This window comes from Cyprinus carpio, chromosome A14 (genome assembly GCF_018340385.1).
Source record: "Cyprinus carpio isolate SPL01 chromosome A14, ASM1834038v1, whole genome shotgun sequence".
Lineage (NCBI taxonomy): Eukaryota > Metazoa > Chordata > Actinopteri > Cypriniformes > Cyprinidae > Cyprinus > Cyprinus carpio.
The window spans coordinates 27,924,980-27,941,060 of NC_056585.1; the positions used below are offsets into that span (position 1 = coordinate 27,924,980).

The window sequence follows — 16,081 nt, forward strand, 5'->3', positions numbered from 1 at the left end:
GAAGCTTGAAATGTCTTCAATGATAATGAACCCGAGAGGGAGAGAGAGAGAGAGAGAGAGAGAGAGCACCGCGGCCGCGCCGCGCGCACTCACTCACTATATTCAGAGCGGTCAAGTTTTTGAAAGCGTGTGAAAAGAGTCAATTGCGTGTGTCTCACGGTGAATGCTTGAGAGTTGGCAGCTCTGGTTACGTTGGTTGGCGCTAGCTTGGTCAACATCAGCTGTCTGATGTTGACCAATGATGTTGACAGAATGCTGTCTGTCAAATTAATTTAATTAAAATAATGTGTATATACAACTCAAAATGTAATATGAGCAAAACGAATATGACATATTCACTGGTAAAGGTGAAGGGGAGTAGCTTGAAGATGTCATGTTTCAAAATCACTTGACATCTGTCACGGTTGGTAAACCGTGATCTCTGGGTGTTGGCACTTTGTGGTGAAGTCTGTGTGTTTCGCGTCTGCACTGATTAGTTTGTGGGCGTCTCCGTTAATTGTCATCAGCAACAGCTGTCACTCATTAAGAATTCCCTTTATATTGGCTTGTCTCACGTCTTGTGTTTGTGAGATCGTTGTTTCATGTCGCTTACCCTGTTTGTTTGGCTTCAGTGTTGTCTGCGTTGGATGTTTGTGGTTTCCCGGAACCTCATCCACTCTACGCACTTCCACTCAGCCACAAATACTTACCTTCGGCTCTATTCCCTGCAGTTCCTGTGCCATCCTCTCCTGCTGCCTTCTCACCGTCATCATCCGGATTCCTCACCACCTCACCACCATCTTGGATTTTTGTCTTCCCAGGCATCATTGTCTTTTTCCCTGTTTGTTTATTTATTTTCATTAAAAACCATAACTCGCTATTGTTTCCAGTCCTTCCTTCACCCAGCCGTCACAACATCACCCAACGTTCCTCTGGAGGCAAAACGTCCTTAGGCTTCGCCTATGGCTCTAGGGTTGTTGTGAAGGTAGGGGCGGAGCATAGAGACTATGCCGTTTCTCGTTTGTTACTCTAGAGTAGACCAATTCACTTTATTGAGGCATACTGCCCCCATCTGGTATGGAATGTGGAGTATGACTTGATTTTTTTGCCAGACATTACACATGGCTCCTTTAATGCCTCATCACATTACAATTAGATCTAGCCGATAGGCACTTAACACGAGGAATATAAAAGCCCTCTACTCACACTTCATTGTGTTTGCAGATACTGCCACGAAGTTTTTGCTCAAATTGTTGTTTAACTTATTGCCGGGCTTTCCCTGGGTTACTTGCAAATAGTTAAGTTAGTCTCCTGCAAACTATTGCGAGTTTGACATTCCTCTCAAGATGCACATTAGATCGTTGGCATTGCTCTGGTGTCGTGGTGAATGTTTTTGGTAGTTTAGTAGTGTTGGATGAAACATATGAAAATAGCTTTGGAGTTTTCTCAGCAGGGGATGTGAAACATTGGCGGAGTTCCGAGTGCTTTTCAGTGTTGCCAGGTTTTCTCAAAACCGCAGTTGCTACTCAAAACTAGCCTAATCGTGTTTCGAGAAGGGTTCCCTAGGCACTAAATATCACATTATTGGGGTCGCTTCAACCCGCGGACATGTAAAGCAACCCGAAGCAACAGCGTTAAAATAGCCAAATTCCGTGGAAAAATCGTGGACGCGGCAATGCCGGTGCTTTCCGAGCTGTCACGTCGGCGCTGCTTGTGTCTCTATCAACAAAATATTTCATTTGTATGCTCAGGTGAACCTGCATGCATGAAATCTCTCTGGGCCTGCAGTCGAAAACAAGACTGACAGTCTCCATCGGCATCTCGCCTTCATCACTTCATCAGCCTACACCTTTATAAGTATCATTTTGTTTTATGCACTTGTGGCACTTGGGCATAAATTTTATTCTCTGCAAGGTTATTTACTCAAACGTTCAAGATAAAGCACTTGGTGTTGCGTGATTGTTTATCTAGCAGACTAGCACTGCATGATCAAGATGTTAATCAAACTAATACATTCAATATTTGGAACAACTCTTTTGAGGCTCATTATTAAAGGCTCATTATTAAAGGCTTACAATCTTTATAGCCTACTGATGAAGATTGTTGCTCGCATTATTCCTTTCTGAAAAATATACTATGTCTAGCACACCGTAAAGTGGTGGGGGGTTTTTGTCTTAATCATATGCTTTTGTCTTTGTTTATTCAGTCATTGTTTCATTTGCGTCTATCTACAATAATTCCTGAATGCCTTGTACTGGAATGGGGTAAGTATTACAACTTAAGTCTCCTGTTGCATAGACCATTTCTGCAAAGAGGTCCTCGCTGTCTATTTCTGCACGAGCATCCTCTCTATAAGAGAATGAACGTAACAAACCCGTTTTCTTGCATGCTCAAACACTAAAGTGTTCCCAATACACAATATATTGACTAACTAAGCATTTTATCACACTTTCGTCCAATCTGTATTCTTTTACTATTTTCAGGACATATTTAAGGTGATTAGCTCTAGCTTAGCTATGTGGCATTAGTTTGCTCTGATAAATAACTAGCTAGCACTCTTTCTGTGTGGTGAGCATTAAAGTATTCCATCTTGGAACTTGCACACGTTAAGGTCTTTCTATAGTCTGATGTACTTATGTACTTCCTATCTATAGATGACTTCCTCACCGGATTTCCTCCTAAAACTTTTTTAAAGTTTGGACTTGGAGGTTATAATTAATACTATTCTGTTAATTTAGTTTGTGCTCCATGACTTTAATGTCCTGGGGACTCATTTATAAATGTTTCGTACGCATAAAATGGGCATATAAAATGCGTACGCAAAAAAATAAACTTGGCGTAAATATGTACGCACCGTATGGACATTCTAGACCATGCGTACGCACTCTTTTTCCTGGAGTGAGAAAAGTAATGAAGTAAACAATGATTTTAAAATCTGTTTTCATTTCGATATACACATTTACATTAAATATTCCACTCTCATTAATGGAGATAATCACTGAAATAACAAAGTCATTACGCAGAAGTAAAAAATTATATGAATTTAGGCATGTTTAGTGGATGCGCTTGTTGACTTTTCCTGTGGCATGCTGTTTTAATGACAGCGAGGAGGTGCACAATAATTCATCTTCAAACTAAACTGAATATCTCATGTTATGAGAAAATATTTAAGTGAGAACAATGATCAATGATTCGCACTTCGATACTGTGGCGGACACTGCTGGGAATAGGTCCAGTGATAATATCTTACTGTACAACAACAGCTGCACGGAGGTGATGATGTCATGTGAAGGCATCTCCACAACATTATGAAAAATACAACTGTATTTGAAGGATAGGCCTACAACTTGAAGAAAATGGTAATTTGGAAGTTTTTTATAAATAGGCTACTTTGTCAGTAACGCGCTGAGTCAGACAATTCTGTTTACACTGCAATAAATATACGCTAAAAATAACTAAAAGATGTTCCTTATCAGCAAAACTGCATAAATTAATTTTGATTTGACTTGTTTAAAACAATTGAAATACTATTTGTCCAGTGGAAAAGAATGAGATCAACTCTATTCTAAAATATTTATCTGAAAACTATTTTAAACAGATTTGTTTTTATGGATTTTGATATATTTGTACATAACATAACAACAATACTGGATGATTTTTAGCAATAAAAATGGCATTTATACTCCGTATCTCATATTTCCTTGATGTCTTGTACCTTTAACGGTGTTAAATATAGTGTCATGTTGATGGGAATATGCATGGAAATTATATGCAAATGAGGTTATGCATAGTAAAACTAGGCATTGTATGCTCCATATATGGTTATTTCGGGGAGGAGTCATGGTGGAGATGCACGTACGCACATCTTCCCCTGACTGGGATTTATAAAGGGATTTTTGCACAGGTTCTGGTGTACACATGGTTTTATAAATCTGAAAACGTTTGTGCGTATGCAAAATCTAGCTTTTGTGCATACGTACACTTTTAGGATGAAATCTATGGAGAGTTTTATAAATAAGACCGCTGAACTCATAAACATCTGCTTTAAAGTTATACAAAATCTTTGTGTAAGGGCATTATTTATGCTTTTACAGAATTCAATAGCTACTGAAGTTTAATTGGCTATTAAGGCATCATTGTTAAATGTAACGCATTCTTATCCTTCTGCAAGGGTTTACTCATCAGGTTCCCATGGTTACATGGAGTCTTTCAAGCTTTGTGGGAATTCCATGGCTGCAGATTTAGAGAACCATGGCTCTCACCACATCTTTACACAGGTCACTCTTTGGACTAGCGCTATTATGAACACAGGCTCTATCAAGCTGATGTATATGGTCATCTTCCATTTGAGTTCTAGGTAAGATTTGGCTCATCTTGTGAACCGGAAGTTGCTGCTGAATTTACTTCAGACTTTACACAAATTTCCACACAAAACACAATATGAAACATAATATAATTTTTGTTTTCAGTGGATTAACTTGTACAGATTGTTTACATCAATACTAGCCATGTGCGCTAGTAAAGTCAATTTTGATTTAACGCGGACTTTAAGTTATAATCGAGGCTTATAATCATTTTCTGTTTTTTTTTTGGTTGGGGGGATAGGTTTCCTCTGTGGGTTCTGGCAGTTAGATTTGTTTGGATAGGTTTTATCACAGCGCGCTGCTAGAACCCTAATTCAAAACTAGCCTAAAGAATTATGTATCTGTGTATATGCTCATAAGTCGCTGCTAGAACCCTAATTTGCAACGTATTTGCAGCCCATCAGGCCTTCACTTTACATGGCCTATCAAGGCTCCACATTACTCGCCCTATAGCGGCCTTCGCTCAATTCGGCCTATTGTGACCTTCAGGTAAGTGACTATTATTGTCCATCACAAAATTGGCCTGTGATGGCTTTTCTCATTACATGAAATACGCTGTCTTTGCGTTAAATGGCATACAGTCATTTGTTTGTAAACATTTTTGCATTTTGTTAAAATGTAATGCGTGTGTTTAAGGTAAATTAAGTAAATACTGGTGGTGGTGTCACACCTATTCATTACATCTACTCTTTCACCGCCTCTTGCAGGCTACCGTCATGGCCTTAACAGCTATACATTCTACGGCCTCTTGTAGCCGTTCTCTCACGGCCTACCAGGGCCTTCCTCTCTGCGGCTGGTTCAGCTCCATGTAGTCACCTTTAGAATTCAATTCAATTCAATTCAATTCAATTCAATTCAATTCAAGTTTATTTGTATAGTGCTTTTTAGATACAAATCATTGCAAAGCAACTTTACAGAAAATTACGTTTCTACAATATTTAGTAGTGGCTTACCGCTTCTATACACCGGCTACTACTGGTGTTGAAGTTGGAGTTCAAACATCAGATATCAAGCTACTGGGAAGATGGTCATCCTCCGTATTTGAATCCCACATTAGACCTGAACCACTAAACATCTCAGGGAATATCAAGCTGTCCTCAAGGTAATCTATATGCAATTAATGGTGGTGGTGCAATACCTCTTCATATTACTCCCAAAAACCTTTATGATTTACTGTGGCTTAACTTGGCCTTTCTTTCTGTGGCCTGTCTTTCGTGACCTTCCCCACTGTTACCCATCTCGTGGCGTTCATTACATGGCCTTCCTCTCTGTGCATAGTGAGGCATTTCATTCTACGACCTCTTGGCTTTCTCACTGTGGCCCATTTGGGCATCTCCATCTGTGGCCTAGCTAGGTCTTTTCTCTGCGGCCTTTGTGGCTTTTCTTTAAGGCCTATCGGGGCTGTTCCCACTGTGGCCCGCCGGGGCCGTTCCCACTGTGGCCCGCCGGGGCCATTCCCACTGAAGCCCGCCGGGGCCTTTTCTGTGGCCTGGTCTCAGCCTCAGACGTCACGCCCATGGATCGTTGGCTAAACATCTGATGCATATGGGACAATAAAGTGGAAACACTTCAGGAGTGTTGAAGTCACCATCAGATTGGTTAAATTCTACAGGAGTTCTGGGAGATGTGTGTCACGTTCTTTAATGTTCCACTGGAAACAAAAATTACCGTGGTGCCAAACCCACCTACAAAAGAAGAAGGCTCCCGTGTTTAAAACTGTGAGCGCTTATCGGGATCAGCTAAATGCCAGATTTTTAAAAGTATGTGAAATGATTTAAAGTTCACGGCATAGAATCTTTAATGTCAAAGAGTTTTACACACCAGTATGTTATCGTGGTGACATTTCCACGCCTCGAAACGTGACTATGAACAAAACGAACCGTGACTGGTTGTTTGACATGTCGGTCAAATGTCCTCATGGGCGGGCCTTGGCCAATGAAAGCTGCCATGAATTCCAGACCTTCAGTCTAAAGGTCTGGCTACGCGAGACAAATCATGGGTAACTCTCAGTATGGCCTATCCGGCCTCTATCACTGTCTGGCCTATCGTGGTCTCTATCAATTTTCAGCCTTTCTTGGCCTCTATCACTGTCTGGCCTATCGTGGCCTCTAACCAGCCTATTGTGGCTCTATCTGGCCTATCCTGGTCTCTATCAATATCCAGCCTTTCTTGGCCTCTATGACTACCTGGCCTATGGTGGCCTCTATCACTGTCTGGCATTCTTAAATGCTTTAATAATCACTTTAATTATGACTGATTCAATCTTGTTTCTTTTGTCCATGTGTTCTAGAATCTTGTAAGAAGTACTTCATCTGGTGGGTATTTAATTTTCTTCTTTCTTTTGGGGTATGTTTGCCCTGCCTTAGTCTTCGCCAGGAATAGCTAGAATCTACAACGTCTGATTCAATCTACAGATGGGGCCTATGCCAAAATAATTTTGTTCTTTTTGTATTGGTTTTGTAAATAAATACTTTTGCATTTCATATTTACCTCCTGAGTCTTTCTGGTAGAACTAGTCTTGATTCAACATTAACATTGAAGGGCTACCTATTGCAATACAATATAGTCACACAATAGCAATGCTCTCACAAATATTTAGCTATTCTTACTGCGCTTATTTCCGTCGTTGGTATATGTGCTAGTGGGTGGTAATAGACAAAAAAAATGTACAGTTTCATACCATCGTGTTGATAATGTTTCTTTAGTCATTCGGCAATCCTACAGCCTGAACCACTGTAGGGAAACAACCCTTACAAATGGTGCTGAAACCCGGGATCCCTTGCAGTGAGTTTTCTGAGATTTATTTTGGTCGGTCATCAGAATGAGGATTTTTCACAGTTGATATTGTGAATGGATTAAAGCTGGCCTTCTGACCACGGAGTGGGTAAGTCTGTTTTCATTCTTCATTTACATGTTATATAAATTAGAATGTTGTAAGTAGCTTCAATTGTCCCATTACTGATCAATCCGACAACATTCAGATTATCTCCTCAGGAATGGGAACGAAAGTGACATATTGTTTGCTTTATGGAGCAAAAAAGTTGAGCCTACCTTGTGCAAACTCAAGAAAGAATATATTGATCCTAGATGTTCAGATGATGAAATGCTCAAATGGTGGGATATAATTGGTAAACATCAAAATAAATTAAAACATAGTGACATAATTGAGGCTTTAAACTTCATAAACTGTACTCGGTTACGTGATTTGATGACACGTCTCTCTTCAAGTATAGATGCTAACTGTAAATATTTGAATTCTAAAAATGCAGAAATACAAAAGTCAGAGGCAAAGATTCAGGATCTTCAGTCACAGCTAGATAATTTACTAGGTGAACAGTTAGCTCTGAGTGAAAATGTAAATGTCACAAGGGCACCATTGCAGATCTTAAGGCTAAGCTAAATGCACAAGAGTTATGTCTCCCAAAATGCTTTACAGCAATGGGGCTAAAAAGCATGTTCACTTCATGGAGGAAGTGACTTGCTGTAAAGCTTCTGGAATGATTTGTTCAGAGGAAGCATGTGCCACTGCTCAAGAAAGTATGACGATTTCAGTTCTTAAGGTGATGCAGTACCGTAATAACACAGAGTCGTGGACCAGAACACATGAATCATTAGAGAGTCATGAAAATCCTCAAACTTCAAGAGAACACAGCAAACAACCTTGTGGCAAAGAGAGCAGGTTTTGTTGTTCCTGTCAGAAAATAGGCAATACAGAGGAAAAATTCTGGTCACTGAGAAGGGGTAGACCTCCACCTTATATTCTGAAACATAGGGAATCACTTTCTATGGGAAAAGATCAGTGGTTTACATGTAACAAATCATCCTCAGGTAAAACTCTTAGTGAGTTAACTGCATTGTTCATGCAAGGCCTCCAGCTATTGACTTCACTTGCTAGTGGGTTAGCAGCTTAAAAGCAATGAGTTCAATTTGGAAACATCCAAATTTCAATGATCCTGTTTGTATTTTCAATTTTGTAATTGTGCTATGCCCACTGCGTTCTCAAAGCTCTGGCAATTTGATAATGCCTACAATTTCAAAATCGTCTGCAGGCGGCAGATCCTATTCCTATTTAGCACCATAACTCTGGAATAACCTACCTAACATTGTTTGGGAGGCAAACACACTCTGTCAGTTTAAATCTAGATTAAAGACCCATTTCTTTAATCTGGCTTACACAACACACTAACACATTTCTAATATTCAAATCTGTTAAAGGATTTTAAGGCTACATTAATTAGGACAACCAGAACCGGGAACACTTCCCATAACACCCAATGCACTTGCTACATTGTTAGAAGAATGACAGAGATCTAGACTGGTTGAGTTTATTCTTTAAAAAACACATGACTGCTTTACTGTCTTCCTGTCTCAATAAATCCCTTGTATCCTGAATATGGTTTTCTCTTCTGTAATAATAGTCTGGAGCTGTTTGCAATCATGGGTCCATGTTCAATTCAGTGGATTAGAATGAGGCCAGGGTTTATTACTTAAGAAATCTCATAAATATAAAGCAAATGCAAAAGTACATGGGTTGTATGCAGACAATATCAGACTCAAAAAAATGAGTGTGAAACACTTACGTTAAAGGTTGTAGATGCTACATGCATACTAGACCATGTGTCTTGTGTGAAACTGAAATAACTGTAATACTGGAATTGTATAGCAATTTCAAGTTGAATGTGTGTCTGTGTTGAATTTGTTTGTCTCCCTTACAGCAGAACTCTGTGCAACACAAAATGGTGATTCATTTCTGAATGAATCTGCATTTTGAATGGATCAGGTGAACAAATTATTCATTTTCCTGTTAATAAAGAGAGCCAGTTACTTCATTCCTGAATCAGCCATTTGAATGAATCGAATGAGTGAATGAATGACTTATTCATTAAGACACTTACTGCCACCTACTGGCAGTTTTAGTTTTTAATTTAGAGTATATTTCCATTACTATTAATAATAATAATAATAATAATAATAATAATAATAATAATAATAATAATAATAATAATAAAGATTAAAGGGACAATTCACCTTGTATATTGTGACTCCCACATGTCATACACCAACACAACTGTTTACCCATTTAAACTATAGTCATATGACATTGATATCTGTACATTCACAGAAATAAGCTCACCAGGACAGGTTTTGATTCTAATGGTCTTCTGTACGTGACTGACGTGGTTCTTCACGCTGCAGCTGATGTTTCCATCAGTTCCCTCATCCAGATCAATGCTGCTGTTTCCATCCATCTGTGGATCTCCATTCAGAGTCCAGCTGTAGAGGAGCTGATCCCCCTCTGAGGAGCAGGACACTGACCTCTGATTGGAGGAGCAGCTGATTGACACTTCCACTGAGGCAACTGGAGCTGGAGGGAGGGACACATGATAGTCACATGACAAACACAGAAGAATCTTGTTCTTTCACATTACTCATACTATTACTGGAGTCTGTAGTGTGTTTACTGTGTGCTACAGGAATAAAAACCTTCACAGAGATTCAACTGATTCATCTGCATGAGAGTGAGATCTTTAGAGAACATGAGACTGGAATGAGTCTGATGAGAGAGTTTCTGTACCTTCAACAATCACTTGAAGATCTCTAGATGTTTCTGTGCCACCTGAGTGTTCGGTGAGTGTTAATCTGTAATTTCCAGAATCTGCTCTGATCACACGGTTTATTATCACAGTCCCATTAATGACTGTCACTTCAGTTCTGTTATTATAAAGATCACATTCCTTCATCCTGCCATATTTTACTCTACAAACTTGATCATCTTGTGTGTTGTTTATTCTCTTTTTTAAATTCAGGTCATATTCACTGGCATCCCGGACCATCAGCAGATTGAGTTTGTCTCCCAGGGCTGCGTAACAGGGATATGATTGATTAAAACTGCAGTTCCACTCCACACCTGAAGAACAAAACACACACACAATTGGAGACCTTCAAATGGTTCAAAAGGCTGCATCCAGGCTGCTGACTGGTAGTTGCAAATTTGATCGCATCTCTCACATTTTAACTTCTCTGCACTGGCTACCAGTCAAATTGAGAATAGAATTAAAAATTTAGATTTTGTTTTTAAAGCAATACACGTCCTAGCTCCAACCTATTTATCCGATCTTTTACATTGTCATAATCCATCCAGGTTACTTAGATCCGGCAACTTTGGAGTGCTTTCTGTTCGTAGATCGAGATTAAAACATTGTGGAGACCGAGCTTTCGCGATAGCGGGCCCTAAACTCAGGGATTATAGATTAGGTTGGTCAACCTAAAATATTGCAACTAAGGCTGCTGATTTAATGCGTTAATAGTCAGGGTCAACCTTGGATTGTTTTAAATGTGGTTTATAAATTAATTAATGAATGAATAAAATCAGTTTGTTAAACAAACAAACAAAAAAATTAAATAACTTAAAATAAAATATTCATATTATTTAAAAAATGTTTTTTTTTTTTTAACACAGAAATATCAACATTTTCTTTGTAAATAATGTCTTGATCTTTCTGACATCACATTTAATGGATTGACATCATTTGATGAATCCTTCCTCGAACTTTTGATTGAAGAAGAAAACACACTTTCTCTTACATTTTTTTGCAACTAATATAAACTGGATAACTATATCAAAAAAGCATACCTATCAAACTCTAAAATATTGCAACTAAGGCTGCTGATTTAATGCGTTAATAGTTGCAATATTATGGAAAAAAATAATGGATTAAACATAAAACTTACATTCAAAGTGCAGATCTGTCAAACTCTAATGGCTAATACTGCCCACAAATTCTGCTTTGGACAAGGATTTGATTAGAACTACAATCACAAATAAAAAGTGTTAAAAAATCTACAACCTACAGATATGCAAGACTGATTATATAGAGGGGGTGATTGATTAATAAACATTTTATGAAGAACCATAGATATGTAGATGTAGATTCGACTGCATGCGCTATCTTGGAACAGTCAACATGTCACTCAAAGTAAAAATCAGCAAGTTTTCTAAGATGCATAGCTTCTGGTTGTAAAAACCGCAGAGATTTAAACTCCAGAAGAAATGGGATAAACTTTCACAGGTTAGAATGAGTTGATTTGTCTTCTTGAGTTTGAGCTCCGTCATGTTAATTTTTTATCGACTATTTTTTATCTTAAAAATCTATTTTATACACCATCATTTTCGTTTCTATAACGTGTAAATATATATCCTCTATCGCATTCTACAACAAAAACAATCAGAGTGCCTTGTTATCACTAGTTTTATTTTGTTTTCCAGAGTCCGTTATTTAGCTTATAGCCCGTTAGCATCACCAGCGTGGTTGCCGCTAATCCCGCTTGCATTGCTAATAATCTTTTCACACACATTACCATTGCTTTTCTCACTGTTACTTGCTTTAATGGCAGATGTATGTCTACCTTCGAGTGCAGGTGAGGACACATTCGAGCTGCATTCAGTGCCCAGCTGAGAGAAAGGAGAGCAGTGCTGGAAATCTCCTGAGCTGATGCTCACAAGTCCGGGGTAAGTATACAGCACACTTGTATACTTTGATGTACTCTGCTTGACTGAAACCTGGCTAAAACCAAATGATTATATTGGTTTAAATGAGTCTACTCCACCAAACTACTGTTATAAGCATGAGCCCCGTCAGACTGGTCATGGGGGAGGTGTTGCAACAATATATAGTGATATTCTCAATGTTACCCAGAAAACAGGATACAGGTTTAACTCATTCAAAATACTTCTGCTTAATGTTACATTCAAAATACTTCTGCTTAATGTTACACTGTCAGATATGCAATACAAATCTATCGTATATCTTTCTCTGGCTACTGTGTATAGACCACCAGGGCCATATACAGAATTCCTAAAAGAATTTGCAGATTACCTTTGGTTACAGTTGATAAATTTCATATTCACGTTGATAATAAAATGTTGCATTATGACTTGCATTTACTGATCTAATAAACTCTTTTGGAGTCAAGCAAAATGTCACTGGGCCCACTCATCATTTTAATCATATGCTAGATTTAATTATATCGCATGGAATCAATCTTACTGATATAGATATTGTACCTCAAAGTGATGACTGACATTTCCTTGTTTTGTGCATGCTGTTTTATCACTGATATTAGCTATATTGCTCAGCGTTACCATCTAGGCAGAACTATTCTTCCAGCCACCAAAGACCTGCCTGATTTATCTCAACTGCTATGTGTAACCAAAAATATACATGAACTAGAAGAAATGCCTGCAACATGGGCACTTTATTCTCTAATACATTAGAAACTGTTGCCCCCATCAAATTTAAAAATGTTAGAGTATAACAGTATAACAATAATACCCACTCTTTCAAGAAAGAAACTTGAGTCTTGAGCGCAAATGAAAAAAAAAAAAAAAAAAAAAAAAACTAACTTGGAAGTTTTTAGAATTGCGTGGAGGTAGAGCTTTTTCGCATTTGGCTCCCGAAGTCTGGAATACCCTTCCTGATAATGTTCAGGGTTCAGACACACTCTCTCTGTTTAAATCTAGATTAAAAACACATCTCTTTCGCCAAGCATTCAAATAATGCATCTCATAATTTTGGACTGCAGTTATATCTGATCAAATGCCCATTATTATTCTTTAGCTTGGGTTAAACTAATTAATTTTACTTGGCTGGGACAGCAGCTACGCTAATTATGTCTCTATTTGTTTCTGTGTTTTGCCATGAGGATTTACTCAAGCTCCAGTCTGGATGCAGACTACCTGAGAAGAGATGATGCCAACCCCTCAGTGGACCTCAGATGATACTAACCCTGAAACAACATACAGAACTACCAAATTTTTGCTATAAGTTTGATTGCATCATATAATAATTGCTGTTAATAGTGTTCATTGTCAGTTTGACTATATCTTTCATTATTTTTTCCGAAAAAATCTGCCATATGCACATAAACTGACAGTCACCACTGATAAGCTACTACTAAATATTGTAGAAACTTAATTTTCTGTAAAGTTGCTTTGCAATGATTTGTATCGTAAAAAGCACTATACCAATTAGCTTGAATTGAATTGAATTGAATTTTTATAACTCAATCATTCATCACGGTCAGGAGCTCATGTGCCCTGATATCATTAGATGTCAGGGAAAATGTTGCAGTGTAAGTTAATTTAATTTGTGTAAAATGTAAAGTGTTGCACATTTTATTGGTACAGAGATGGATTTGTGTATTTTGGATTTTTTTAAAACGTTTGCAACTGCTTTTTTAGCATTTACTTAGAAGCACCACAATTAAATTATCCTTCATAGGGAATACAGAAAAGATACTTTGAAATTTACATGTACAAAATGTGTTAGATAAAGATCTGAAAAACTTCACCAGTTTTGCAACACTGTGTTTTGTCCATTGGTTAATCAAAAGTACACATACACAAACTTGTGGTTTTCATGCAAACTTGAACACTTTGGCCAAACACAGGAAATACGTCATGCAAGTACACAACCGGTCAAGTGCAAAGACTGCATGTATGGTCATTGTGACTGACTCTGTGTATATTTATATGGTTTAAAAGGTAACAGGTCTTCTACTGTGATGTTAACACTGAAATATTATAATAATCCACTAACACACACATTCAAGAAGATCTCTTGCTAGATCACTGCAGACTCTTAATGTTATATTACGTTCATCAGAGATTGATCTGATTGATTCAGCATGATAAGATGAGTTTGATGTGAAAGTGACTCACATGCAGCAGTTTGCAGCAGCAGCATCAGTCCAAAGATCAGCATCATTTCTCTAAAGTCCAGTTTCCAGAAGAGCTCAATCCCAGCAGAAGAGAGTCTCACGCAGCGTCTTCACTGACAGACAGACAGCAGCTCTACTGACACACCAGGAAACTACAACACTTCAACAAAAAAAGAGGAAAGAGGAAGCTTTTCAGAGAGGGTCAATGTGGGTTCCTTCTTAAATATACACAAAAAAGACTGAAACTAGGAAAAAGATATAACAAGAAGAAGCACTTCTCAGTTTCAAAACATTTCTAAAGAGTGCACAGAGCTACTTTCTGAATGACAGAGATTCAGATCCACACCTGAGTCTCAGTGACAATAAACTGTAAAATCAGTGAAACCCAGTGAACACCATGTCAAGATCACGTTAAAAAACTCTGAAGCAGAAGTTTGAAACCACAAAACATTAACAGCAAAACACCAGACACTGCAAAACTGAGACACGGATCAGGAAGAACAGTTTTGAATGGAAAAAACATCTGAACTGAAACTGTGAATGTAAAAAGTAAAAGAGCAAGTGCAGAAATGTGAAATAAATTCAGATATGGAAAATAAACACACAGAATGACTTCACAATCTGACAGAAGAGTTTTATCATGAATGAACAAAAGGGGTTCCATGTAATGAAATAAAAATACTGCTAGTTGATTAAAGCATAAAGACAAAATAATAATACTGATGCAAAAACAAATGTACAACAAATCATTTAAAAAAGTCCTTCATAACTAACACTGTAGTCAATCTGGTTTAATTCATTCATCACAAGTCTGTAATTCTGCATCTAAATGAGTTTAATTAGTGATGTCATGAGTAGTTGGTTCAGACCTGACATAAATAATGCTTACAAAGTCCAGAAATACACCAACATACTCTACAAGAAATAAACACAACACATGTAAAGATCAATGTCTATCATGAAAGCTTCTTCTGTCTCCTGGTTTTATTCAGCAGGTGAAAGCTGGACTGATGTGAGAATCACTGAGATTCTGAACTCATTTCTCACAGATGTGAAGACCTTCTGCTGCTCTCATGAATCTTCTGCTGTGTGTTCATGTCGCTCTCTAAATCTTCTCATTCTCACTTTCTGATCTTCCTGTTTCTTTCCTAAAAGCATCATCATCATCATCATCATCATCATCACACTCTTAATATTTGCTTGACAAATCCAAAATGATGATCATAAATGTCTCTCATCTGAAGTGAATTTCTATAAGGAACTTAAAGCCACAAACTTCTAAATGAGATTTAATGGGTTTTTAACACAGATACTGACCTCTATTACTGTGACTGAAACTCTTCTGTCTCACAAATTAATACTCCACTAACTCTACAGTTATGAAAACACTGTTAGAAATTAAAAAAAAATAAAACACTTTAACAGAAAATATTAATAGATTGCTTCAGATTTTTATAGAATATTACAGTGTTTTATTTGAGAGATTCGTGATAAGATGAGTTTGATGTGAAAGTGACTCACATGCAGCAGTTTGCAGCAGCAGCATCAGTCCAAAGATCAGCATCATTTCTCTAAAGTCCAGTCTCCAGCAGAAGAGTGTGACGCTGCTTCAGTCACACAGTCACTTCTCACTCTGACAGAAGAGCGACTGACACTCAGCTGCATTCACCATATAGTGATTCAACTACTTCAGAGAAGAGGAAGTTCAGATTATTACTGGAGCAGTTTGGGGTTGAAGGTTTAGCTCAAGAACACAAAAATAACTAACACAGACATGTGCTTTCCTGTCTTTGTGCAAACCACAAGTAAAAACTGTCTGTGGTGAGAATAAAAACCATTGCTGACTTACAAACATCTACTCAAGAAAACATCTGTCACGATTTGCATGTCTTCTGTCCACTTTTACCCAAGTCTGAATCCAGGAGGTCTGGCACAAAATCATAATTACTCCACTGGAAAACTGACCATCAGAATTTCAACTAGGCTCTTTTAGGAATATTCCTCACAATAAACTGAAA

At 37.9% G+C, this 16,081-nt stretch overlaps 1 protein-coding gene across 14 annotated transcripts in view; it reads right to left on the minus strand.

The window, feature by feature from the left end:
* Positions 1 to 15,851, minus strand: part of LOC109078888 — a 66,308-nt gene extending 50,457 nt beyond the window's left edge. For 5 of the 14 annotated variants that reach the window (XM_042770448.1, XM_042770446.1, XM_042770450.1 and 2 more), the window contains exons 1-3: positions 15,585 to 15,850; positions 9,919 to 10,251; positions 9,478 to 9,708 (exon numbers count right to left, since the gene is read on the minus strand). In XM_042770448.1, the coding sequence (XP_042626382.1) occupies positions 9,478 to 9,708; positions 9,919 to 10,251; positions 15,585 to 15,630 (610 nt within the window). In that variant the 5' untranslated portion in view covers positions 15,631 to 15,850. Of the gene's footprint in view, positions 1 to 9,477; positions 9,709 to 9,918; positions 10,252 to 14,064; positions 14,410 to 15,584 lie in introns of those variants that run through there. The other 9 variants (XM_042770452.1, XM_042770451.1, XM_042770447.1 and 6 more) reach the window with 6 other exon arrangements.
* Between the last annotated feature and the right edge of the window lie 230 nt (positions 15,852 to 16,081).